Genomic DNA, 26,239 nt, shown 5'->3' on the forward strand with positions numbered 1-26,239 from the left:
AAACGGAGAGTGGAGCTCGTTGCCCGGCAACAACACTCAGCATTCCAGCGATGGCAGGAAGCCAGGAGGCGGAGCCAATGGCTGGAAAAGCCTCGAAGACGACGCCCTCGGAATGGCAGGAGAAAGAGGAGGGGGGCAGGGAGCGCCAAGCGGGGGCTGGGCGCGGTCCGGGGGCAGCGAGGGGAGTGGGGAGAGCTCTGGAGGCCGTAGTTCAGACAGGGACGCCCAGAGGAATGGTCCCCGGAGACGCGGCCCCCCTCCCTGGGCCGACTCCTGTCCTCCTCTCCCGGTCAGACGTGGACCCCCGTGTCCTCTGCAACACAGGCTGGGGCCAGACCCCTGTACGCCAGAACACTGCCTGGGACGTCACCGCTCCCACCCCGAGACCAGATGACAAGAAGCCCAGCAACGGGGGCCCCGGCTGGGGGTCGTCGGGCCACACAGCCCCGTCTCACACCTCCAGCTCTGGAGGATGGGGCGCCGGGCCGGTCAGTGCCGCCCCGGAGCCAGGTGGGTCCGGCTGGGGTGATCGGGACACGAGCAGCACTGGCAACTGGGATGATGGGAACGCCTACAACAAAAACAACAACAACCACTCGTCCTCTGCTTCTTCCTGGGGGCACAGCCAGAAGGAGGACCGCTCCAACACCTGGACCAATGCCCCGAAGCCCCAGAAGCAGGGCTGGGGTGCCCCGAGTGGAGGTAGTGGGGGCAGCAACCACTGGGGCGAGCCCCAGAAGACCAACGGTTCTGCGGGTTGGGAAAGTGATGGCGACCGCTCTGGTTCCGGGGGGTGGGGTGAACCGGCTCGCGGCGATGCCAACTCTGCCCCTAATAGTAACAGCAGCAACACCTGGGGCTCCAGCGCCCCAGTCCCGGCCCACAGCAACAGCCCTGGCTGGGGCGAGCCCCCCAGGTCCAGGTCCCAGAGCCACCAGGGAGGGTGGGGCGAGCCTGCACTGAAGCAGCAGAGCTGGGCAGAATCGGGCCCCTCCGGATGGGGGAATGGCCCCGAGTCCAATTCCGGTCCTAGAGGCCCTCCGCCGTCAGTCCCTGGGGGCCCCAAACCAAGCGGGTGGATGGGCGGGCCGGTCCCCGCTGGCTCCTCCCAGAAGGCGGAGGAGGCCACGGGATGGGAGGAGCCCAGCCCAGAGTCTGTGAGGCGGAGGATGGAGGTTGACGATGGGACAGCGGCCTGGGGGGACCCCAGCAAGTACAACTCTAGTGGAGTCAACATGTGGAACAAGACCAACCAATCAGAGCCGGAGGCTGTGGTCATGGCCGCGCCCCCCCAGCCGCCACACCCCCAGCCTATGCAGCCGCCGCCACACCCCCCACCCCAGAACACCACCACCAGCAAGGACAACAGCCCGGGTAAGTAGAGGGAGTCAAACAGGCCTGAAAACTAGTCACACATAGAGATGGATGCAGCGCGCGCACACACACACACACACCTCTTTCTCCTCATGTGTTCCGGGCTGTGCTATCAGGTTGCGTCATCCTTCCGGAATGTTCTAGGCATTGATTTTCTCTGTGAGGCGCTGAGTGAAAGCACAGACCTTTGTTTGGCCTGAAACGCCAGAGTTCCAGAGAAAGAGGGTGGTGGCAGGGGGAGGGATGGGCGGGAGGGGGAAGGGAGAGAGGAACAGGGGCTGGGGGGGAGAGGAGGGACGGGCTGAAGGGGGGGGGGGGGGGGGGGGGGGCGAGAAGGATTGAGCGACGGCTGAGGGGGGAGGGATGGGCGGGGGGGGGGGGGGGGCGAGAAGGGGGGAGAGAGAGGAGGGTTGAGGGACAAGGGGGAGTGGCGGAGAGCACAGGCCTCAGCCGGTCAGAAGTCCACCTCAGTGTGTGTGTGTGTGTGTGTGTCCACACTAAAACTTGGAAAATCATCAAATTAAGGACATTTGTCCAGTCCTCACTTGGTAAAATAAACATTTAGACTTTGGGTTCAGTTTAGAATCAGCGTTCAGTTTAGGCGTAAAGGTCAAGTTATTTTTAATGGTAATAAATTGCCGGTCCTCACTTTAATAGTAACTTGGTGTGTGTGTCACATGGGGACAGTGGAGCAGTAACGATCCACATTCTATTTATATTGAGGAGTTCTCCAGGGTGGGTGGGGAGTCGGCAGTAGAGTACACAAAGCTTGTTGATACAGTATCCCTCTGGGGCCTGGGCAGGGATCTGTGAACAGAGCAGCGCTTTACAGGGCGGACTGGCTGAGGAACATGACCTATCATTTAGGAAACCCGTTGCTTTAGGACCAGGTCTGAAATGTGAGATCGGAATGGGACCAGCTGACATCAGCCTTGTGTTTAGGTCTGACGTTTTGATGAAAACCCATGGAAGCAATTGAGTACTGGTACCAGTAAACAGTTTTGGCTCTTTCAAGGGTATTTCTTTATTTTGTATATTTTTCACATTTTATAATAGTGACGGTATCAAAAGGATGAAACCAAAACATGGATTCACGTAGTAACCAAAAAAACCAAAATACGTTCGTATTTTAGTGTTTTCTAAGATGCCAACCTTCGCCCTGATGTCAGCTTTGTGCACTCTTGGCATTCTCTCAACCAGCTATAGGAGGTAGGCACCTTGAAGGCTTTTGCAACAGCCTTGAAGGAGTTTCCATATATGCTCTGCACTTGTTGGCTGCTTTTCCTTCACTTTGCAGTCCCACTCATCCTAAAACCTCTCATTGGGGTTAGGATTGGGTGATTGTAGAGGCCAGGTCATCTGATGCAGCGCTATCACTTTAATTCTTTGGTGAAGTAGTTCTTAATATAGGATGTCTGTTTTGGGCATTGTTGAAAATCAAATGATAGCCCCACTAAGCACCAATCGTATCAGATTGTTAATCTCTGCAGAATGCTGTGGTAGCCATGCTGGTTGAATGTGCTATGAATTCTTTATAAATCGCTTTGTCACCAGCAAAGCACCCCCACACGGTCACACCTCCTCTATGCTTCACGGTGCTTGCTTGCTACCCACGGTGTCTCAAAAGACATGGTAGTTGGTACCAAAAATGTGGACTCAACAGACCAAAGGACAAATTTCCACCGGTCCATTCCTCATGTTTTTGGACCGAGTCTCTTGTTATTGGTGTCCTTCAGTAGTTGTTTCTTTGCAGAAATTCAATTCCCACAATCTCCTCTGAACAGCTGATGTTGAGTTGAGATGTTTCTGCTACTTGAACTCTGTGAAGCATTTATTTAGCCTGTCATCTGAGGTGCAGTTAATGGCTGATTTCTGAGGCGTGTAACTCTAATGAACTTAACTACTGCAGCAGAGGTTAAGTTCTCTTGAGAACCATTTCGATCACTGCGTTTGATGTTTTCTTTATGAAACTTGTCAAGTTCTTGATGTTCCGGATTGATTGACTGATGTCTTAAAGTATTTTTGGACTGTTGTCTTTGCCTATTCAACCTGTTCTTACCATAATATGGGCTGCTACAGTACAGACATGGTCTTCTGTACACCCACCCTACCATTTCACAACACAACTGATTGGCCCAAACACATTAAGATGGAAGTAAATTCTACAAATTAACTTTTGAGTAGCCTCACCCGTTAATTGAAATGCCCTCCAGGTATTCTAGTATGCAAAGATATCATCAAGGCAAAGGGTGGCTACTTTGAAGAAACTGTTCAACACTTCTTTTGGTTACTACATAATTCCTTGTTATTTCATACATTTAATATCTTCACTACTATTCTCCAATGTGGAAAATGGTAAAACTAAAGAAATGCCTTTTGAATGAGTGGGTGTGTCCAAACTTGGCTGGTTAAGTATATATTTATAAACTGGGTGGTTGAGTCCTTATTGCCGATTGGCTTATAGATGTGGCATGTGTAAGCGATATGGCACGAGGGGTGTGTTATATGGTCAGTATTCCACGGCTAAGTAGAGTTTCCAGGTACTCCACAATGCGTCATACCTAAGAACAGCTCTTAGCCCTGGTATATTGACCATATACCACATCCCCAGTGCCCCATTGCTTGCATAATATATTAGGGCTGCAACGACTAATTGATATCATCAGTAATAAAAATTGTTGGTAACGAATGTCATTATCAGTTAGTTGGGTCTGCAAGAGATGCAGGGGGTGGAGATGGTGGAGGCTGAGGGGCTATACTGGAAATATGTCGCATATAACCGAAGAATAGTGCTCAGCATGGCAAGTTAATATAATACAAATTCGTCATTAATTGTCATTTGTAATCATGGAGTTATGTTTTCAATTGAGAAATTGTTCATCTTGAATGTGTGGCTGAGTTGATGTTAACATCAGGTTTTTCACCATCAAACTGGTGATCTACTTGAGCATGTTGAGTTTTTGTGTAGTTGCGCAGCCCTGGCTAGCTAAGCATTCATTTCAATGCGTTTTAATTTCCATGAACTTTTGCAGTCTCAGTCATGTCTGTGGACCGGCTGCAAGATACTCTGGAATGCTTTTCCAACAGTCTTAAAAATAGTTTTTCGATAACAGGCTTTAATGAAGGCATTGTAAAAGGACAAGAATAACACTCAAAATGAAACACTTGCAGTTCATTCTGGAATTGATGTATTATTTTTCTATCAGATTAATCAGTCGTAATCGAAAGAATAATCAATTATCAAAATAGTATTTCGTTGCAGCTCTATACGATATAATTTGTTGGAACATGTTGCATCTAAAACAAGTTTCTGTTGGATTAACTTGTTGTTGTTGTTGTTGTTGTTGTTCCACTGTCAGCGGAATGTCAGGAATCTGTTCTTCATTGGGCTTTATAGAGGCACAGTCTAACACACCACCCCACTCTGTCCCTCTCCCGTCCCCCACTCTGTCCCTCTCCCGTCCACCACTCTGTCCCTCTCCCGTCCCCCTTCCTGGCCCTCTCATCTGTCTTCAGGTTGGGGTGATCAGTACGGGGCTCCCCAGAAGATGGAGTCTGGAACGTGGGGCGAGTCAGCGGGCCCCCCAGTCTCCGTGGACAACGGGACGTCCGCCTGGGGGAAACCTATGGACACCAGCTCCACCTGGGAAGACCCGCGGGACACCAGGGCCCCTGCTGGCAGAGGAGGCTGGGGAGGATTGACTGGATCTCAGAACCACCATAAGCCTGGTGAGACACACAGCATTCAAATGTCAAGTACGGGGTCACTGTGGGCCCCTCTTTTGACACACTCACTCAGTCTGACACACATCTGTCTGTCCATCTGTCTCTGCACTGTGCACAATTATTAGGCAAGTGAGTGACTCCAAACCATATAGACTTGAATGCTCATTGGATTGAATCATTTTCAGGTGACATGTATTTGTGTATTAAGGGAGGGTGTGGCAACAGTGAATAACTCCTTATATCAAGGTGTGCATAATTATTAGGCAGCTTCATGAACTCAGGAAAAACGGGCCAAAAAAGAGATTTAAATTACATTGAATAGTCATTCATTGTAAAATATCTTTCGGACAGATGCAACACTCTTGAAATAGCTAAACTATTGAGGCGTGACCACCGACCAATCAAACGTTTTGTTGTGAATAGTCAACTGGGGAGCAAAAAATGCATGGAGAAGAAGAGAGACAAATTATTTGCAAAAGATTTAAGAAGAATTAAACGTGAAGCTACAAGGAACCCATTATTCCAAGTGACACCATATTCCACAAATACAACCTACTTGGCGTGTCCAGAAGTACAAAGTGTCAAGTTCTCAGAGACATGGCCAAGGTCAAGAAGGCTGAAACATGACCACCACTGAATAGGATTTGAAATGTATTGTATAGACTGAGCAAGACCTGAAGACAGACTTTTCAAAGGTTTTATGGACAGATGAAATGAGTGACTCTTGATGGACCAGATTAATGGGCCCGTGGGTGGATCACTAATGGACACAGGGCACCACTTTGAGTCAAGCGCCCGCTAGTTGGAGGAGGGGTACTGGTATGGGCTGCTATCATTAAGGATGAGGTAGTTGGACCTTTCACAGGTTGAAGATGGACTGAAACTCAACTCCCATAACTACTGCCCGTTTCTGGAAGATACTTTCTTGTGGTAACGGAAGAGGTCCTCAGCATTCAAGAAGACTGTGTTCTTTAAGCAGGACACTGCTCCATCACATGCATCCAAGTACTCCACTGTTGGCTAGCAAGCAAGGGCCACAAAGATGCCAGAATAATGACCTGGCCCCCTTCCTCACCTGACTTAAATCTATTGAGAATTTGTGGGCTCTTCTCAAACGTGAGATTTAAGGTCAGTGAAGACAATACACCTCTTGGAACCGCATTTGGGTGCCTTTGGTTGCTGCTTAAACAGATCCCGAAACTGACGGTCTGCATGGTCGGTCGGTCACATTCGCTCTTCTTGGCTGGCTCTGCTTACGCGGTCCGGCCTGTGAAGCACTCAGGTCAAGTCAACCGCCAATAAAGTGCGTGCTAGTAGTGTGATCCTATCAGCTCCTGCTAAAGTGTTAATCTAACTATAGATGGTTCTGAGGCTCAGAAATGATGTGTTGCCGGTGACATTTTTTTTTTTACGGCATTAAGTATTCATAATTAATCTCAGACGTTAACGTTTTTCAATGTAATATCTACTAGGGATGGCCACGGTTAGTCAAATATTAGAAAATGTATTTAGTATTCAAATACTTGGGTGTGTATTCAATTAACCCCCCTTTTTTTACATATGTCTTTTTTTGGTTGAAATAAATAGACTTGATTGTTATTTTTCGAAATACAAACTCGATTCCAAATAAGTTGGGACACTGTACAAATTGTGAGTAAAAAAAGGAATGGAATAATTTACAAATACAACTTATATTTAATTCACAATATAATATAGATAACATATCGAATGTTGAAAGTGAGACATTTTGTAATGTCATGCCAAATATTGGCTCATTTTGGATTTCATGAGAGCCACACATTCCAAAAAAGTTGGGACAGGTAGCAATAAGCGGCAGGAAAAGCTAAATGTACAGATAAGGAACAGCTGGAGGACCAATTTGCAACTTATGTCAATTGGCAACATGATTGGGTATAAAAAGAGCCTCTAAGAGTGGCAGTTTCTCTCAGAAGTCAAGACGGGCAGAGGATCACCAGTTCCCCCAATGCTGTGGCGAAAAATAGTGGAGCAACATCAGAAAGGAGTTTCTCCGTCTGATCAGTTTAAACATTTGATATGTCATCTATGTTGTATTCTGAATAAAATATAGAAATTTGAAACTTCCACATCATTACATTCTGTATTTATTCACAATTGTACAGTGTCACAACTTTTTTGGAATCTGGTTTGTACTTCCAATCTAAAATGTTTACATGTTTAGCCTACTGTTAAAAGAGGATGAAAGTCAACTAATTCAAGGGAATATGGAATATATTTACTGAATTAATGTTACCTCCAGAAAAAATATTTGCCCACAAAACGCTACGTGAAGTTCAGCCATGGGATCGAAATGCAGTTGAGAGTGCAGAAAATGGTGAGTTAAGCAAACTGCACAAAACTGGCTAGCTTAGTTAACTAGCTTCTCTAGACTTGCATCCAATAATCTCTGTTGTGTGTTGATTACAGAACTGGAAGACAATATTACTTTTGCGTGCCAACCACACGGCTTGCACGCAGTCGCTTTTTTGTCACAAGAACAGTCATTGAGCCGATGTTACATGAGAACACCCTGTCCTTTGCACATTATGTAGTAGCGCTCGTGTGGTATCGGCCGTTTTTAAAAACGTTTCGGTTAACCAAATACTATTCGAATAACAACACATACTATTCAGCTAGTAAAATCTGGTCCAATGCACATCCTTGATATCTACACAGGCATACGGAGGCACATTATCATCAACAATCAGTCCTGTGTTCCAATGGCCCGTTGTTTTCTCATCCAAGTTTATCATTTTGAAAGGCTAATTGATCTTTAGAAAAACCTTTTTGCAGTTATGTTAGCACTGCTGAAAACTGTTGTGCTGGTTAAAGAAGCAGTATAACTGGCCTTCTGTAGACTATTTCTGTATCTTCTTTGGCATTTGTGGGTTAGATTACAGGCTCGAAACAAAGAACTTTGATCTGAATCTCATCAGTCTGTTCTTCTAAAGAAATTAAGGCTATTCCATGCAAGAAATTGCCTAGAAACTGAAGGTCTTGTACAGTGCTGTATAACACTCCATACAAAGAACAGCGCAAACTGCCTCTTACCATAAAAGAGGGGAGGTCCCTGTGCACAACTGAGCAACAGGACAAATACATTAGTGATTTGAGAAACAGACGCTCCACAGGTCCTCAACTGGCAGCTTTATTAAATAGTACCCACAAAACACCAGTCTCAACATGAACAGTGAAGGGGCGACTCCAGGATGCCTTATCTCAGACTGGCCAATAAAAAAAAAAAACATTAAGATGGGCAAAATAACACCGGCACTGGACACATGAAGACCTCTGCCAAGAAGTCCAACATCCCAGAGTTACCTCTTCACTGTTGATGTTTTCATGACCTCATTAAGGCTAGAGAAGTCTTACACACCTTCCTCAACACGATGTGCACACCTGGCCACTACCGCAACATAACTCACTCTTCTCTCCCCCTTTCTCGTCCCCATCTCCCCTCCAGGTCCCAAGCCTGTGCAGCAGCAGGAAAACCCTAACTGGTGTCGGGAGGAGGTGTCCAGCCAGCCCAGCTGGGAGGCCGAGGAGGAGGTGGAAATTGGCATGTGGAGCAACACTCCCAGTAACCGGGAGAGGGATGGTCAGGACCACAGGAACAATGAACCATCGCAGCAATGCAACAGCTGGAACTACATGAAGAAGGTCCCTCCAAAGGTAATTGTCCCTCCAATAACACATGACATATCCCTGACCCTTTTAAAGTAGACTTCATAACACATGACCTAGTCCCCCGACCCTTCTAATGTAGACTTCATAACGCATGACCTAGCCCCCCGACCCTTCTAATGAAGACTTCATAACGCATGACCTAGCGCCCTGACCCTTCTAATGTAGACTTCATAACGCATGACCTAGCCCCCCGACCCTTCTAATGTAGACTTCATAACGCATGACCTAGCCCCCCGACCCTTCTAATGTAGACTTCATAACGCATGACCTAGCCCCCCGACCCTTCTAATGTAGACTTCATAACGCATGACCTAGTCCCCCGACCCTTCTGAACAGGGTTTTTTCTAGAACAAAAGGGGGCTTAGGTGGTGGGCGTGGTCCAGGGGGTCAGGGGGTGTAGCTAGGTGCATAGCAATAGGCGATGTTGTCCCCCTCATCCCACATCGTTATATTTTTTTAATATTCATAATATTTAAAATGTCTTAATTCTACATTTTCGGAAATTCTACAAAATGTCCCATGAAGTTGAGAACAATAGCCCTGCAATCATTGCATACAGATTCAGCGTTTAATTCTGTCATTATTTTTACAACACAATGTTCTGAGGATAGCCCGACAGCCAAATGACACTATGTCCTATGAAATAATTTACATTTAGACAGTTATTTAGACACTCACTTGAACCTAAATAAATAGATAAGATTACTTCAAGCATAGGTTTGAAATATGCTCATTTAAAAAAAATTATATGTCAATTTGATCAGGTGATATGCACTCACCTAAAGGTTTATTAGGAACACCTGTTCAATTTCTCATTAATGCAATTATCTAATCAACCAATCACATGACAGTTGCTTCAATGCATTTAGGGGTGTGGTCCTGGTCAAGACAATCTCCTAAACTCCAAACTGAATGTCAGAATGGGAAAGAAAGGTGATTTAAGCAATTTTGAGCGTGGCATGGTTGTTGGTGCCAGACGGGCCGGTCTGAGTATTTCACAATCTGCTCAGTTACTGGGATTTTCACGCACAACATTTCTAGGGTTTACAAAGAATGGTGTGAAAAGGGAAAAACATGCAGTATGCGGCAGTCCTGTGGGGGCGAAAATGCCTTGTTGAAGCTAGAGGTCAGAGGAGAATGGGCCGACTGATTCAAGCTGATAGAAGAGCAACTTTGACTGAAATAACCACTCGTTACAACCGAGGTATGCAGCAAAGCATTTGTGAAGCCACAACACGCACAACCTTGAGGCGGATGGGCTACAACAGCAGAAGACCCCACCGGGTACCACTCATCACTACAAATAGGAAAAAGAGACTACAATTTGCATGAGCTCACCAAAATTGGACAGTTGAAGACTGGAAGAATGTTGCCTGGTCTGATGAGTCTCGATTTCTGTTGAGACATTCAGATGGTAGAGTCAGAATTTGGCGTAAACAGAATGAGAACATGGATCCATCATGCCTTGTTACCACTGTGCAGGGTGGTGGTGGTGTAATGGTGTGGGGGATGTTTTCTTGGCACACTTTAGGCCCCTTAGTGCCAATTGGGCATTGTTTAAATGCCACGGCCTACCTGAGCATTGTTTCTGACCATGTTCATCCCTTTATGACCACCATGTACCCATCCTCTGATGGCTACTTCCAGCAGGATAATGCACCATGTCACAAAGCTTGAATCATTTCAAATTGGTTTCTTGAACATGACAATGAGTTCACTGTACTGAAATGGCCCCCACAGTCACCAGATCTCAACCCAATAGAGCATCTTTGGGATGTGGTGGAACGCGAGCTTTGTGCCCTGGATGTGCATCCCACAAATCTCCATCAACTGCAAGAGGCTATCCTATCAATATGGGCCAACATTTCTAAAGAATGCTTTCAGCACCTTGTTGAATCAATGCCATGTAGAATTCAGGCAGTTCTGAAGGCAAAAGGGGGTCAAACACAGTATTAGTATGGTGTTCCTAATAATCCTTTAGGTGAGTGTACATTACATAATGATGTCCGAAAATAGGGCTTAGGAGGTAACATTTTGTTTGTCTGTATATGGACATGGGGTGAATTTTGAAAGGAAGACATTATACGGAGTGACTCATCATAACCTGCAAAAAATAATTAAAAAACCATCTAGTTTTGTCAGTGGAATGCTCTGTGGTCACCTTGCTCACGTTGTTTCCATTCGCGACCTCTTACTCTGGGAGGTGAAGAATTACGCTACTTGGCCTTTTTCCAAATAATGAACCCATTATCTTGCTACTGGTCTTATTATTCCCAAAACTACAGCCCAGTGTCTGTTTTTACGTGTGTTGTCAACCGTCTGTCGTGTTGTTTACGCCGCGTCTCTGTTGACGTCTCTCTGTGTGCTTCAGATGAACAAGCCAGTGAAGCAGGAGGATCCTTGGATGAACCAGTTCGTCAAGCAGTTTAACAACATGAATTTCCCAGTGAGTACATTCACGATCCGCTGTAACAGTTTGGCTTTGACGGCCCGCTGTAACAGTTTGGCTTTGACGGCCCGCTGTAACAGTTTGGCTTTGACGGCCCGCTGTAACAGTTTGGCTTTGACGGCCCGCTGTTACAGTTTGGCTTTGACGGCCCGCTGTTACAGTTTGGCTTTGACGGCCCGCTGTAACAGTTTGCCGTTGACGGCCCGCTGTAACAGTTTGCCGTTGACGGCCCGCTGTAACAGTTTGCCGTTGACGGCCCGCTGTAACAGTTTGCCGTTGACGGCCCGCTGTAACAGTTTGCCGTTGACGGCCCGCTGTAACAGTTTGCCGTTGACGGCCCGCTGTAACAGTTTGCCGTTGACGGCCCGCTGTAACAGTTTGCCGTTGACGGCCCGCTGTAACAGTTTGGCGTTGACGGCCCGCTGTAACAGTTTGGCGTTGACGGCCCGCTGTAACAGTTTGGCGTTGACGGCCCGCTGTAACAGTTTGGCTTTGACGGCCCGCTGTAACAGTTTGGCTTTGACGGCCCGCTGTAACAGTTTGCCGTTGACGGCCCGCTGTAACCTCTCTCTCCATTTCCTTCTGTCTAATTCTCTCCTGTCTCGTTCTTTCCTTTCATCCCACAGAGAGAGACTCCTGAAGACTCAATAAAGAGTAACAAGATGGAGATGGGAGGGGGGATGATGTCTGATAAGCGTATGGATGTGAACATGGAGTACAACAGTGGGATGGGGAAAAGCTCCAGCTCCCGCCACCAGATCCACAAAGAACCTCCCATGGACAGAAGCCCGTACTACGACAAGGTGTGTTGATGATGCTGCTCACAACCCCTGGTGTTGCTGGAGGGTATTATCATAGGCCACTGCCCCCTGGTGTTGCTGGAGGGAATTATCATAGACCACTGCCCCCTGGTGTTGCTGGAGGGTATTATCATAGACCACTGCCTCCTGGTGTTACTGGAGGGTATTATCATGAGTATTGTTTTTGTCTGTTAGTCTGCTTTATGGCTTAACTGTCTTTCTCCTGACGCTTTTCTTTAACACGGCTCCTCTCTTTCTTCCTCCTTTCATCCTTCACTTTCTTCCCCTTGTCATCCTCTGTTTTCATTTACTCATTTCTGTGCTGTCCTCACCATATCCCTCTTTCTTCTGTCCATTCTTGTGTCCACCTTTATGTCCATATGTCTTGGCCTCTGCAGCTGTCTGTTTATGATTGCTCTGCTTCTGATGAGCTCTCCTCCAATCACAGCATGAGCTTATCCTCCTCCCTGTCTGCTCAGCCTATCCTCTCTCTCTGCTTAGAGCAGGCCCCTCCCACTGGTAGGCAGGTGAGTGACAAGGCTCCGCCCCTTCTTCAGTCAGTCTGTTTTACAACAGAACCTCTGGTGGCAGTAGTGTTGTATTTGAGATGGACTCCCTGATATCTGTCCTGTGTGTGTGTGTGTGTGACAGTCTCCCGTGTGTATCTGTCCTGTGTGTGTGTGTGTGTGTGTGTGTGTGTGTGACAGTCTCCCGTGTGTGTGTGTGTGTGTGTGTGACAGTCTCCCGTGTGTGTGTGTGACAGTCTCCCGTGTGTATCTGTCATGTGTGTGTGTTTGTTATATTCTCCCTGACATGTCGTGTGTGTGTATATGTGACAGTCTTCCTGGTATTTGTGTGTTGCAGAATGTAACCTCCATGTATGGGGCCAGCGGTTTAGCACAAGGTCGCAACGGCCCCCAGACTCCAACACAACCCCTGAACTCTGCTCAGTCCAGTCTCCGCAACCAAGTGCCTCCACCAATCATGTCCTCTCAGGTATGCACAAACACACACACTTTTTAATGCATGTGACAAATGGCAATGGATGAAATTGACATCCAGAGGAACTTCCTGATGATCCTGGAACACTGTCCTCTACTCGTACTGACTTCTAAGGAACCCATCCCAGGTCTGAGATGTTTCAGGAGTTCCAGGGTTTTCCCAAGTTTCAATGAAACTGACATTTTAAAACTGAGAAGGAGGATAACAGCCTTGATTTTCAATGTGTGTGCGTCTGTGTCTCAGGTCCCTCCCTCCCTGTTGAAGTATTCTCCTGGTAATGGAGGTATGAACCTGTTTGGCCCTCAGCAGGTGGCCGTTCTCAACCAGCTGTCGCAGCTCAACCAGCTGTCGCAGTTAAACCAGATCAACCAGTTACAGGTAACATAACATACCTTCTCTGAAGCCCTCCAGGTGATTCAGTTATCCTGTTCACTGACAGGAAGACTAGCCGGGTCACCATGGCAGTAACGGGTTGGAGGTTGGTTGTTGAGGTTGGGGTTGTTGGGGGTTGATGGTTGGTGGTTGGGGTTTTAGCTTCTCCAGTTACCTCACTGACTTGTCTCTTAACTGTCATTAATCTCTTTCTTTTCCATTCTCTCTCTCTCCCGTTCTCTCTTATTCTCTCTGTCTCTTATTCTGTCTGTCTGTGTAGCGTCTCCTCCTCCAGCAACAACAGAAGGCTCAGTTGCAGAGTCAGAGAACCATGCCTGTCGGGCGGCAACAAGACCAGCAGGTAACCTGTCCCCCCCCGCCTCTCCTGTCGTCATCACCCGCCTCTCTTGTTTCGCCCCACCTGTCCGGTCATTTAACCTCTCCCCTCTCTGTCTGCAGGGCCGTCCTATTGGTTCATCATCCCAGTCGATGATGCAGCCTCCGCGTCACCTTGACCCCTCCCTGTTAAAGCAGAACTCCGCCCACCAGCCCCTCAAGTCCTATTTGGACAACTACATGCCCCAGAATGCATCTGAGCTGCAGAAGGACTCTAGTTCCATGGGCACTTTCACTAACTTCCCTTTAGGTAGGCCTTTACAATGCCTGATGGAAAATAATCCTGACCCTTATAGCTTAGCTGCCCCTCAACTGGTATACTAAACTTTCTTGCCCCTCCCTCCCTCCCACCCTCCCTCCTTTAGGCTTGAACTCTAACTTGAATGTAAGCATGGACATGGGTGGCAGTATGGGGTACAAGGAGCCCCAGTCTCGTCTGAAAAAGTGGACGGCTATGGACATGTCTGTCAACTCTCCTCTGGAGCACAACCCCAGCAAATCTGGTGGGTGTGGGTGTGGGTGCGTGCGTGCGTGCGTGCGTTGGTGTCTGTCTCCAGGCGTTATGTCGGCTGGCTTGTGGTGTGTGTAATGAGGTGCGTTTTTAACGGTGTGTGTGTAATGAGGTGCGTTTTTAACTGTGTGTGTGTAATGAGGTGCGTTTTTAACGGTGTGTGTGTAATGAGGTGCGTTTTTAACGGTGTGTGTGTAATGAGGTGCGTTTTTAACGGTGTGTGTGTGTAATGAGGTGCGTTTTTAATGGTGTGTGTGTGTGTAATGAGGTGCGTTTTTAACTGTGTGTGTGTAATGAGGTGCGTTTTTAACGGTGTGTGTGTGTAATGAGGTGCGTTTTTAACGGTGTGTGTGTGTAATGAGGTGCGTTTTTAACGGTTTGTATGTAATGAGGTGCGTTTTTTAACGGTGTGTGTGTAATGAGGTGCGTTTTAACGGTGTGTGTGTAATGAGGTGCGTTTTTAACGGTGTGTGTGTGTAATGAGGTGCGTTTTTAACGGTGTGTGTGTGTGTAATGAGGTGCGTTTTTAACGGTGTGTGTCTAGGTGCTATGTCGTCTGGGCTGCATCTGGAGGATTCTCCCTTTGGGAGTCACTATGACTTCCTGTCTGCTGGCTCCGCCCCCCTTAGCCCTCCCGGCCAATCAATGGGCTCGGTGGGAGACGGCTGGCCCCCTCGTGCCAAATCCCCCCATGGAAACACCAATGTAACCTGGCCCCCAGGTAAACACAGACATGCCCCAAACCCTTTGGATTTTATCAAATAAAGAATATGAACCCATAGAACTCAAATACAGATGTGTTCTGTGCTTTTGACTTCACCATGCTGGATATCCAGGAAATATTTTCAGTGTGAAGTTGGCTTGCTAAGTAGATAGTCTCGTCAATAGCTAGTGTTGTCAGTAACATCCTTAGCGTCATATAGCGAGCTAGCTAGCCAGGAAGGGTTGGCTTACTAGGAGCAAGATATGGTTCACAGGTAGCTGTTGTCACAAGAACAGTGTTTCAAATATAACCTCGCTGTGTAACTCTGACGCAAACACATTCCGCTGGTTTTTATAATTAAACAACGAACAGACATAACTGATTAAGAGTCTGTCTTTAACCCCGAGACTGAACAGTGTGATGTGATGTGATGGCAGCACTTTCCCCCAATGTCCTCACATACTGGTGCTCACTTTGATAGCAGTAATAGTATGAACACACACCCAGCACGTATGCAAGCGTGCACACTCACCCTGGTCCGTCCCTGTGTGTGTGTGTGTGTGTGTGTGTGTGCGCGTGCAGAGTTCCGGCCCGGAGAGCCGTGGAAAGGTTACCCCAACATCGACCCTGAGACTGACCCCTTCGTGACCCCTGGTAGTGTCATTAACAACCTCTCCATTAACACCGTCCGCGATGTCGACCACCTCAGGGACCGCACAGGTACAACACGCACGCCGAACGCACACATGCACACGGTACGCACTGAATACGCACTAAACACACAGACACGACGCGCTAAACATACATGTACAAGACATTGTGTGCCTGTACAGTGAGGGGAGAAGTGTTTGATTCCCTGCTGATTTGTACGTTTGCCTCCTGACAAAGAAATGATCAGTCTATAATTTTAATGGTAGGTTTATTTGAAAAGTGAGAGACAGAATAACAACAAAAAAAAACAGAAAAGCGCATGTCAATGTTATAAATTGATTTGCATTTTAATTAGTGAAGTAAGCGTTTGATCCCCTCTCAATCAGAGAGATTTCTGGCTCCCAGGTGTCATTTATACAGGTAACGAGCTGAGATTAGGAGCACACTCTCTCCCTGGTAACACTCTTAAAGGGATTGCTCCTAATCTCAGCTTGTTACCTGAATAAAAGACACCTGTCCACAGAAGCAATAAATCTGATTCCAAACTCTCCACCATGGCCAAGACCAAAGAGCTGTCCAAGGATGTCAGGGACAAGATTGTAGACCTACACAAGGCTGGAATGGACTACAAGACCACCGCCAAGCAGCTTGGTGCGGATGTGACAACAGTTGGTGCGTTTCTTCGCAAATGGAAGAAACACAAAAAAGACCTGTCAGTCTCCCTCAGTCTGGGGCTCCATGCAAGATCTCACCTCGTGGAGTTGCAATGATCATGAGAACGGTGAGGAATCGGCCCAGAACTACACGGGAGGATCTTGTCAATGATCTCAAGACAGCTGGGACCACAGTCACCAAGAAAACAGTTGGTAACCCACTACGCCGTGGACTGTCAAATCTTGGGTGAGAACAACCTCCTCTCAGCCGGGGCTTTGAAAACGGGTCGTGGACGGGTCTTCCAGCAAGACAATGACCCAAAACACACGGCAACAAAGGAGTGGCTCAATAAGAAGCGAATAATGGTCCTGGAGTGGCCTAGTCAGTCTTCAGACCTTAATCCCATAGTAAATGTGTGGAGGGAGTTGAAGGGTCGTGTTGCCAAACATCAGCCTCAAAACCTTAATGACTCAGAGAAGGGGTTGAATACTTATTTTCACTCATTAAAATGCAACTCAATGTATAGCATTTCTGACATGCGTTTTTCTGGATTTTGTTGTTCTGCCTCTCACTGTTCAAATAAACTAAATTGTAGACTGATAATTTGTTTGTCAGCGGGCGAATGTACAAAATCAGCAGGGGATCAAATACTGCTTTCCCTCACTGTAGGTTCCCAGGTTATATTTTGTAGGGTTGTTTGTGTACATATTGGTTTCACACTACAAACGTTTTGGGACAGTGGCCTGACCGGTGTTTCTGGAGAGTTGGGGACATTCCCAGATGTCATGTGTCAAGGCGTGAGAGAGCTGTCCATGTTTAGTCTTGATTCTAGGCTTTGCATTTACCTTTGGAGTCCACTGTGTTAACATGAGAACAAACAGATTATTTAAAGCCACTATCTGGAGGATGAGTAAGTCTACTAGATTCACAGCCAAAACCTTAAGATAACCAAGTACAACAATTTGCACAAGTGCTGTTGAATGACGTCCTTTCTCATGCATTCTGAATGCTGCGTAAATTAACTATAACTGATCCCCTCCATCCAGGGTCATCCTCATCACTGAACACCACGATGCCTTCTAACAGTGCCTGGTCATCTATCCGTGCCTCCAGCCACAGTGGTTCTCTCACCAGTACAGCACAAAGCACTTCAGGTAGGCATGACCTCTGATCCTTACCAGCTCAATACAAAGCTCTCCTTGTAGGCATGACCTCTGATCCTTACCAGCTCAATACAAAGCTCTCCTGGTAGGCATGACCTCTGATCCTTACCAGCTCAATACAAAGCTCTCCTGGTAGGCATGACCTCTGATCCTTACCAGCTCAATACAAAGCTCTCCTGGTAGGCATGACCTCTGATCCTTACCAGCTCAATACAAAGCTCTCCTGGTAGGCATGACCTCTGATCCTTACCAGCTCAATACAAAGCTCTCCTGGTAGGCATGACCTCTGATCCTTACCAGCTCAATACAAAGCTCTCCTGGTAGGCATGACCTCTGATCCTTACCAGCTCAATACAAAGCTCTCCTGGTAGGCATGACCTCTGATCCTTACCAGCTCAATACAAAGCTCTCCTGGTAGGCATGACCTCTGACGCTCAACAGCACAGCAACCAGCACTTGAGGTTCACGCCTGTGTTTTATTATCCATTTTTCATCTTGATCATATCAACCTTTCTCTCAACACCTCCCCCGTTCTGACTCCCCTCTGCCTCCCTATCTCCCCCTTCCAGCCAGGTCTAGTGAGTCTAAATGGTCTCCAGGTGGCTCTAACTCCTCTCTGGCCCATGAGCTGTGGAAGGTCCCTCTGGCTCCTAAAGGTCTGTCGGCTCCCTCTCGCCCCCCTCCCGGCCTTACCAGCCACCCCCAGAAACCCTCCTCATCCTGGGGGGACCCTCCGCTTCGCATGGGGGGCTGGGGGACGGACACGAGATACACACCTGGTAAGACAGCCCATTGACTGTGTGTTAGGGTTGGCCCTGCCATGTACATCAGTGGGTCTTAAACCTCTTCTCTTCTTTGGGGGACCCAGGTGACTCCGTATTTCGTTATTGCCCTGCTCACATGACTGAATATTATGAAGATTATTATTATTAACATTATTTTAATTAACTATTATTATTACTATGATTATGAATTAATCGGGGGGGGGGGGGGGTCTCAGAGGTGACGTCTGGGACTAACCCTGGAAAACTGAGAATGCTGTTCTATGGGAAATGTGGTGTCTGTTGTTCTGGCTGTATTTAACGCGGTGGTGTCTGTTGTTTTACTCAGGTTCTAGTTGGGGCGACAGCAGCAGCAGCAGCTCAGGGAGAACCAACTGGCTCGTTCTCAACAATCTCACACCTCAGGTAACTCCTCCCCCGGCGTACCTGACATCAGGTAACTCCTCCCCCGGGCTAGTGGGAACAGCACATGTGAGCACAGCAACCCACAGCAATCTTGAGATTGACCTTACTGAGTAAATTATTTATCTTTTGAATTTACTGAGGTTCCAAAGTGATGCTTTAGACATGTAATAATGTAAACAAACTTGTCCATTACATGTAGTCTAACCTAAGCCAGCCATACAAACGAAAAGCTAATCTACTAAAAGCCTAAAACTAAATGCAATGTTCTTTCAGTAAGCTAGTTGGCAAAAACTGTATTAAAAACGAAAGTTTTAATAATGTTCCGTCCATAGTTGGGGCACTGCAGGCCGGTTTGGGAAGGAGCGGGGGTGTTTTGGGGGGCGGCGCGGCAGGCCGGTTTATGGGGGTGTGGCAGGCTGGTTCAGGGCTGTTACTGAGCGGTGTCCTCTCCTCCAGATTGACGGCTGTACTCTGAGGACTCTCTGCATGCAGCACGGCCCCCTGATCACATTCCACCTGAACCTGCCACATGGCAACGCTGTAGTCTGCTACAGCTCCAAGGATGAGGCCGTCAAGGCACAGAAGAGTCTGCACATGTAAGACACACACACACTCTAATACAAACACACACTGGGTTTATGTACACACAGTCTCGTGTGGGACATTGATATCAACAACAAAAGCAGATTGCTGTGTGTTGGTCACCATGGAGACAAGAGAATGATTCCAGTAATACTACAGAAAACAGACTTTTAACCATTTATCTCATTTACATACATACGAAAAGCATGTACGCTGCAGACGCATGATACAGTCCCACAGAAATGCCTTCACTTGCTCTCCTCCTGGGGGGCTCTGACAGTGTGGTAATAGCCTAGTAGTCTGTTCACTAACAACACAAATGCATGAATGAATGAAAATGTTTAAGGAAGAATTGAGGATGGATCTAGTTCACTATATAGCCATACTTTGTTGCTCATTAAAATCCCGCCAAGTTAGAACATTTGGCTGGTCAACATTAAGCGTTGTGCTAAACTGACTAACCATTATAGTGTGAATAGGGACATGATTTAAGTCTAGCTTTCACAACAAGGGATAGGCATATTTTACCATAAAGCCTTTTTCACGTGAGTTGTGGTGAAGACCTTTACCAAGGAGCCATGACAATCTGAACCACAGCGGCTAGTTCCTCCTGAGGCCTTTTGCCCGTCATTATTACTTGGACAGATTAGAAGTGAGCAGTGGGTCTGCTTGTATGTCCTGATGGGCTACTCTAGAAAATATTTTAAAGTTGGCATGTCTGAGACTCTGTCTTCCTCTCTCCCTCCTGAACCCCCATCTCTCTCTCCCCTGAACCCCCATCTCTCCTCCCTCTCTCTCCCCTGAACCCCCATCTCTCCTCCCCCTCTCTCCCCTGAACCCCCATCTCTCCAGGTGCGTACTAGGGAACACTACTATTCTGGCTGAGTTTGCCAGTGAGGAAGAAATCAACCGTTTCTTTGCACAAGGTCAATCATTGGCTGCTGCCTCCCCAGGCTGGCAGGCCATTGGCTCCTCTCAGAGCCGAATGGGCGGAGCCATGGAGGGATCTCACCCCTTCCCCAGCCGTGCGCCCGAGCCCAGCCAATGGAACGGCAGTGATCTCCACAGCTCTTCCCTTTGGGGCGGGCCCAACTATTCCACTAGCCTATGGGGGAATCCTAGCCCCGGCGAGGGTGGGAGGATCAGCAGTCCTTCTCCAATCAGCTCCTTCCTTCCCGTGGATCACCTGACAGGGGGCGGTGACTCCATGTAAAGCCGCCTGTCAGGCGAAACGCTGGTGACCGTGGCGACGGACAGTGTAGTTCTAGAATCATTATCACCACAGTCTCAAAAACGCAGAAGAAAAGGAAAAAGACCAAAAAAATAATAATGAATAGGTAGAAAACGCAATGGCACTAGTTGGACTCTTTCTCACTTACAGATAGAGGACGAAGGTTTCACCCTGTGGAAAATACCTTACGTTCTTCTCTGCACATATGTCCACTTTGTTTTCGCCCAAAAACATATCAGTTGGTATACTTGAATCATGCAGGCCAATTCTATAATGTGAAAGGATTCTAAACCAGGTAGTGCTCTTTTGACCGAAAAAAAAAAAGAAGCTTCGACCGAGCTTATTTTTGTCTAATCATCATGATGTTTATTTGAATTCCAGTTATTTTAATTTTATTTTTATTATTTGCATTTGTTTGCTGACATTGTTGGAGTATGAGCTTTTTTTAACTTTGCACTGAATGTGGTTTTTTCTCAGTATATAATCTGCAATATAGAGGGAGCTGCCTGTTCCGCTGTAGCAGTTTACTCAAGGAGGTTCTTACGGAGTGTGTGTAAGTGTGTGCGTGTGTGCGTGTGTGCATGTGTGCGTGCGCGAGTGTGCGCTCTCCTCTCTGCCTTGGCACAAGTACCTTACGGTGGTATTGTGGAGAACCAGATCAACATATATAAATGCTGACTTAGGATTATTTGATATTAAAGACAGAAGTATTGCACCAATGTTGTGTTTTAAAACTAAAGAACGTGAGGCCTGCAGTGCGAAGGACTGTGGCCTCCCACAGCTGTCACTAGACGTCTCTATGCCGGACAGATCAGAACAGCACCCTGACAGCAGAGGGTGAGCATGTTGTTATTTGCAGCCTTCTGGTTTCAATGTTGTTATGGAGACGGCCTACGGTTGTTATAGAGACTGCCTCCAGTTGTTATGGAGACAGACTCTTGTTTACAGGCCTTAGGAGGGCGATGGTTGAGTGGTCATCTTCCTTCATTTTACAAACAAAAAATATTTAAAAAAAACGTACCAAAAAAAAACACAAAATGTAAGAAAAATTATTGAACAAAAAAAAGTCTGTAGAGGATTAAGACGATGCTTTGAAACTCTGGGAACATGGGAACAATGTTTTGGCCGGGCAGTGTGGATCGATCAGTGTTTGGGCATGGCCTGGCCTGGCATGGGTCGGTCTGTACTTTGGCGTGGCCTGGCATGGGTTGATCTGTGTTTTGGCGTAGCCTGGCATGGGTCGATCTGTTTTGGTGTGGGTCAGTCCGTGTTTTGGCGTAGCCTGGCATGGGTTGATCTGTGTTTTGGCTTAGTCTGGGTCAATTGGTCGATCTGTGTTTTGGTGTGGGTCAATAAGTGTTTTGGCATAGCCTGACGTGGGTCAATAAGTGTTTTGGCATATCCTGACTTGGGTGGACCTGTGTTTTGATGTGGGTCACTCAGTGTTTTGGCATTGCCTGACGTGAGTGGACCTGTGTTTTGGTGTGGGTCACTCAGTGTTTTGGCTTAGTCTGGGGTTGGTCGATCTGTGTTTGGGCGTGGCCTGGCCGTAGTATTGGTTATTGGACCCATTCCCTCTCGTCTGCTAAATAACCAGCTATGGTTCTCAGGAAGTCTGTTTTCCACCCTAGGTCCTCTACTCCCCTTGTAGGAAACATCCAACTTTTAGCACTGAAACTACTTCAAGCTGTGTGAGTAAGTTTTTCTCTGCCAAATACCTGCTTAAAGCTGGAGTAGCTCCACAGTAAACTGCTTTCCAATATGCTGTCTTTAAATGGAGGGATAGAGCTAGGGAGTGATGTAGGGAGGCTGCAAAATCTGAGTATGCATCCTTTGTCCTCCAAGTGGTGTGTGCGTGCGTGCGTGCGTGTTTGTGTGTGTGTGTGTGTGTGTGAGAGAGGTCATTGGAACTGTGTGTGACTGAACCATGTAGTTGAAGTGTATCTATGCATATTGTAGCCAGTCCGGTCTACAGACAGACATGTTCTGTCCATGTCACAAAGTTAAGATGTTTTAAAATGTTTCCATATAATTAATAATGCGATGATGGTTATTAAAATTATCGTGTTTCAATCTCTCTCATTGCCACAGATGGTGTTGAAGAAGAAAAAAAAAAAAAAAAAAAAAAAAAATTCAGTTGTATTTTGCTTGAGAATATTTTAACAGTGCAGAAGTCGTCCACATTTCATTGCCTTGATTCTACTTGTGTCCTGAAGAGGAAATACAACTAGTCAAGTGTCTTTTACTGTCTGCGTGTTTACAGTGGAACATGATTGTAATGTCTAACTGAACCTACTCGCTGGGCCGCGTCCAAAACGGAACGCTCCCCTTGAGGGCACTACAGAGGCCAGAGCCTACTAGGGCGTAGTGTGTAGGGAGCAGGCAGCCATCTTAAGGGCCGGATCCGAGGAATCGGGACGTTGGCTGCTTCATACCTTCAGATGGCACGGGGGTGGGGGGCGTGGTCAGGGGTGAATGTAACCTATCAGTGGAGGTAAAAAAAATAAAAAAAAAATAAAAAAATAAAACAGCATTTGAATAATGTACATAGATTTACAGACTATTTACAATATTGATTGTTTAGTTACAACGACAATAATGCACAATGTGTGAAAGCTTCGGAGGGGGGAGATGTCAGCATTAGGCAAAGCCATGGACCTTCATTTCTTTACTTTCATTTATCTAGTGTCTTTCAAAACTGCACCCCCCCCCCCCCCCCCCCCCCCACCGGTAGTTTTATTTGACATGTAGAAGTTGCTAGTTGTGTTTTTAATTTGAGTTCAGTGTTTTGAGTGACTTCAGTGTCATCCTGCTGGAACCCGCAAATGTGGCATGCCCGTATCAAACCATTTAACAACCGCTCTACCAAATATAATTCAATCAGAAAGATTTGTTTACTTAATTCCAGATCTTGCTTATTTCACTTTCATTTAACTAATTGTTGCGTGGAACATCGGAACCAGTTTGTGTGTGTGTGTGTGTGTGTGTGTGAATAATATAAACTTTACTGACAAGCAGAACTGAGGGACCTTTGCTTTGCACTTGGGAGTATTTAAAGATGGACAGGGCCGGGTAAAGTGGGATTGGACTGGGTCTAGTTGGTCAGGACTGGGTCTAGTTGGACTGTCCGGCTCTGGATGGAGTATTTAATGATTGACATAACATGCTCTAGGTGGGCTGTCTGTTTCTGTATGGTGTAATTTAGCTTTTCAATGTTTCTTAGTGTGTTTTTCTGACAGGGTAGAGTGTGTTTGTGTGCATGACTGTGTGTTATGCTCTGACATGGTAAAGCGTGTATGATTGGTTCTTCCAGGATGGACAGCTGTTTGACAGGTTTGGGATTGGTTCTTCCAGGATGGACAGCTGTTTGACAGGTTTGGGATTGGTTCTTCCAGGATGGACAGCTGTTTGACATCGTTGGGTTTGGTTCTTCCAGGCTGTTCAGGAAAAACAGGCTTTGGGAACAAGTCTGCCCTCACGCAGTTCTGGGATCAGCTCACCCTCCTTGCATCCTAACCCTTAATCAGGGAGGGGTTAAATGACAGAACTGACCTTAGAGCAGTGTTAGGCTGAGCAGGGCCACATAACCTAGAGACTGGAAGTGTGTTGTTTCCAGAAGCCCTCAGATCAGCCATGTTGTTTAGAGGATGATGATTGGTAGTTCATATATTACTGTGCTGTTGTTTAGAGGATGTTGACTGATAGTTCATATATTACTGTGCTGTTGTTTAGATGAGGATGATGATGAATAGTTCATCTACTACTGTGCTGTTTGGATAATGATCGATGGAGGGAAGGCTGCTGTGAGGTGACGGCATCCATCTGCTCTACTCTTCACTTCTGTTTGTTTTTCAGTCCTCACTCTCCTCCCTCACTCCCCCATCTCCCCCTCCATCCTATCTTATCTATCTCTCTCTCGCTGTCTCCTGGTTGTTAGTTCTTAGGCACTACTGTCTAGCTGTGAGCTGTCCAATCAGGAAGCTGTGTGTACTCACCGTCATGCCAAATCCAGGAAGAGGGAAAGGGGACGGGTTATTTCAGCTGCGAAAGCTTTGACGAATGTTTGAGCTGGAACTTTTTGCAAAAGGATGTTGTGAGGAACTTATAAAGAAACTAAAACCATGAGCAATGTACAATCCCCTTAGCTGCCTAGCAGTGTTAAACACCACGTGATCTGGAGGGGAGGGGCCCCAGCCAGATATATACTACTTTTCTATTTAAAATGTTGTCGTTCTTCTTTGACTTATGATCCTGTGAGCGGAGTCTTGTATCTGGCCCTGGTTTGATACGTGGCTCCGGGGCTTTTCTACCAAACTGTGAGTGGTGCGGCTTTCTCCTTGTTATTTACATTGACTAGAACGTACTGTTATGATGCTAATTCTCACACGCAAAACCCTGAAAAGCTTTAGTTTATACCAGCACAAAGACCAGAGGAGGGTGGGGTCGGGGTAGTTTAGGTTGGGGGGGGTTGCTCGGACTATGCAGAGCGGGCTTTCCTGTGTCCATCCTGGGGGTGTTTCTGTACAGCCCAATCCAGTCCCTCCTCCCAATCCCTGTTTAATGCCCTACTGCTAGCCAGAGGCCTAGCGTGACAGTTGGCCCTCGGCTGGCGACAGTGCTGCCAAGGTTGCAGTATTAAAAAAAAAAAAATGTGCCATTCTTGAAACCTTTATAACTTGTAGCAAACCAACCGTTCCAGCTGTAGCAAGGGGAGGTTTGACTCAAAGTTGTTTCCACTAGTTCCTTTTGAGCAGACTCAGGATTGGTGGAGCTACTCATCTACACTTCCTTCAACAGAGATTCTATCACTGAGAAATTCAAAATGTCTATCAAACATTGAGACTCACTAGTTTAGTCCGCTGACCTGTAAACCTCATGTGCACATTGCTTTGGGACACTGTTGAAACTATGTATAGAGAACCAACCAATGTCTTTAATATTGCTAATAATAAAATCTTTTTAAGTTACCAATTGAAAGGGACAGGGAGGTGTTTTAAACGGCTGTCTCGTCTTCCTGGCAGGGGAGGTTTTAGGGTCTTAGTATTGTCTTCTTGGGCAAGCGCACTTTCTGAAGGACAACCCTTATTTGGTTACGATGAGGCCTGATGTAACGTGATTAAAGGTAGAAGCTCCTCCCACTCACATGTCTCCTGTTGTCACCACAGCGATTATGCTTTTCCATTGTCATTGTTTTATTCTTTTTTTTTCTTTGTTGTTTATTTTCCTTTCTGATTTTAGTGCTCTTATGAGAATGTGTACTAAGGTGTAGAGTTGTTGGGTTGGTGGGTGGTACGGTAGACAGTCTTCAGAGCTGAGCCATCCAACCAGCCGACCTACCAACCAGACAGACTGATAACTGTTTGTAACCTTCTGGCCGTTGGGCTGGAACACAAAGCTGTATGACTTGGGTACAACCCTCAATAAAACTAACAGTGCTTTACCTCTGTCCGGGTTGTCTTATTTCTCTTCACTGTGTGGATGTCACGCGAGCGGTTGCCTGATCCTTTGAGAAACAGGAGTTGACCGGCTGTTCATCTAAGGTAGTTACGTAGAATCAGCAGGTTTATACTTCCTGTTTTGGACTGGATAGGTTAATGTTGAGCTTTAGGACTTTATTTTAACATGGCCCAGAACTATGCCTTGACACAATCATGAGGTTGAGTTATTTCAACTTCATGGTTTATTTTTTTTCGTCAGACAATTCATATCTGAAGACAGCGGGGGCTAGAAAAG

The 26,239-nt window shown here is 46.7% G+C and overlaps 1 protein-coding gene across 1 annotated transcript; it reads left to right on the forward strand.

Moving 5' to 3' along the window:
• The first annotated feature begins 23 nt into the window (after nt 1–23).
• On the forward strand, nt 24–25,952 carry LOC105030722 (trinucleotide repeat containing adaptor 6A). The gene is made up of 17 exons (XM_034295289.1): nt 24–1,374; nt 4,891–5,103; nt 8,582–8,790; nt 11,177–11,251; nt 11,881–12,057; nt 12,919–13,050; nt 13,300–13,434; nt 13,709–13,789; nt 13,888–14,074; nt 14,190–14,327; nt 14,880–15,056; nt 15,621–15,758; nt 17,390–17,497; nt 18,076–18,285; nt 18,617–18,693; nt 19,150–19,289; nt 20,128–25,952. Exons 1-17 carry the CDS (start codon nt 51–53, stop codon nt 20,486–20,488), a joined length of 3,882 nt encoding a protein of 1,293 aa, XP_034151180.1. The 5' UTR covers nt 24–50; the 3' UTR covers nt 20,489–25,952.
• Nucleotides 25,953–26,239: the final 287 nt, after the last annotated feature.

Source organism: Esox lucius, chromosome 11, assembly GCF_011004845.1.
Source record: "Esox lucius isolate fEsoLuc1 chromosome 11, fEsoLuc1.pri, whole genome shotgun sequence".
Taxonomy (NCBI): domain Eukaryota; kingdom Metazoa; phylum Chordata; class Actinopteri; order Esociformes; family Esocidae; genus Esox; species Esox lucius.

Excerpts from the sequence above, each read along its gene's own strand:
- LOC105030722 (XM_034295289.1), top strand. The coding sequence starts at position 51 with ATGGCAGGAAGCCAGGAGGCGGAGCCAATGGCTGGAAAAGCCTCGAAG. Across the intron at positions 14,075-14,189 it reads TTTCACTAACTTCCCTTTAG|GCTTGAACTCTAACTTGAAT; the intron begins GTAGGCCTTTAC and ends TCCCTCCTTTAG. Across the intron at positions 19,290-20,127 it reads GCACAGAAGAGTCTGCACAT|GTGCGTACTAGGGAACACTA; the intron begins GTAAGACACACA and ends CCATCTCTCCAG.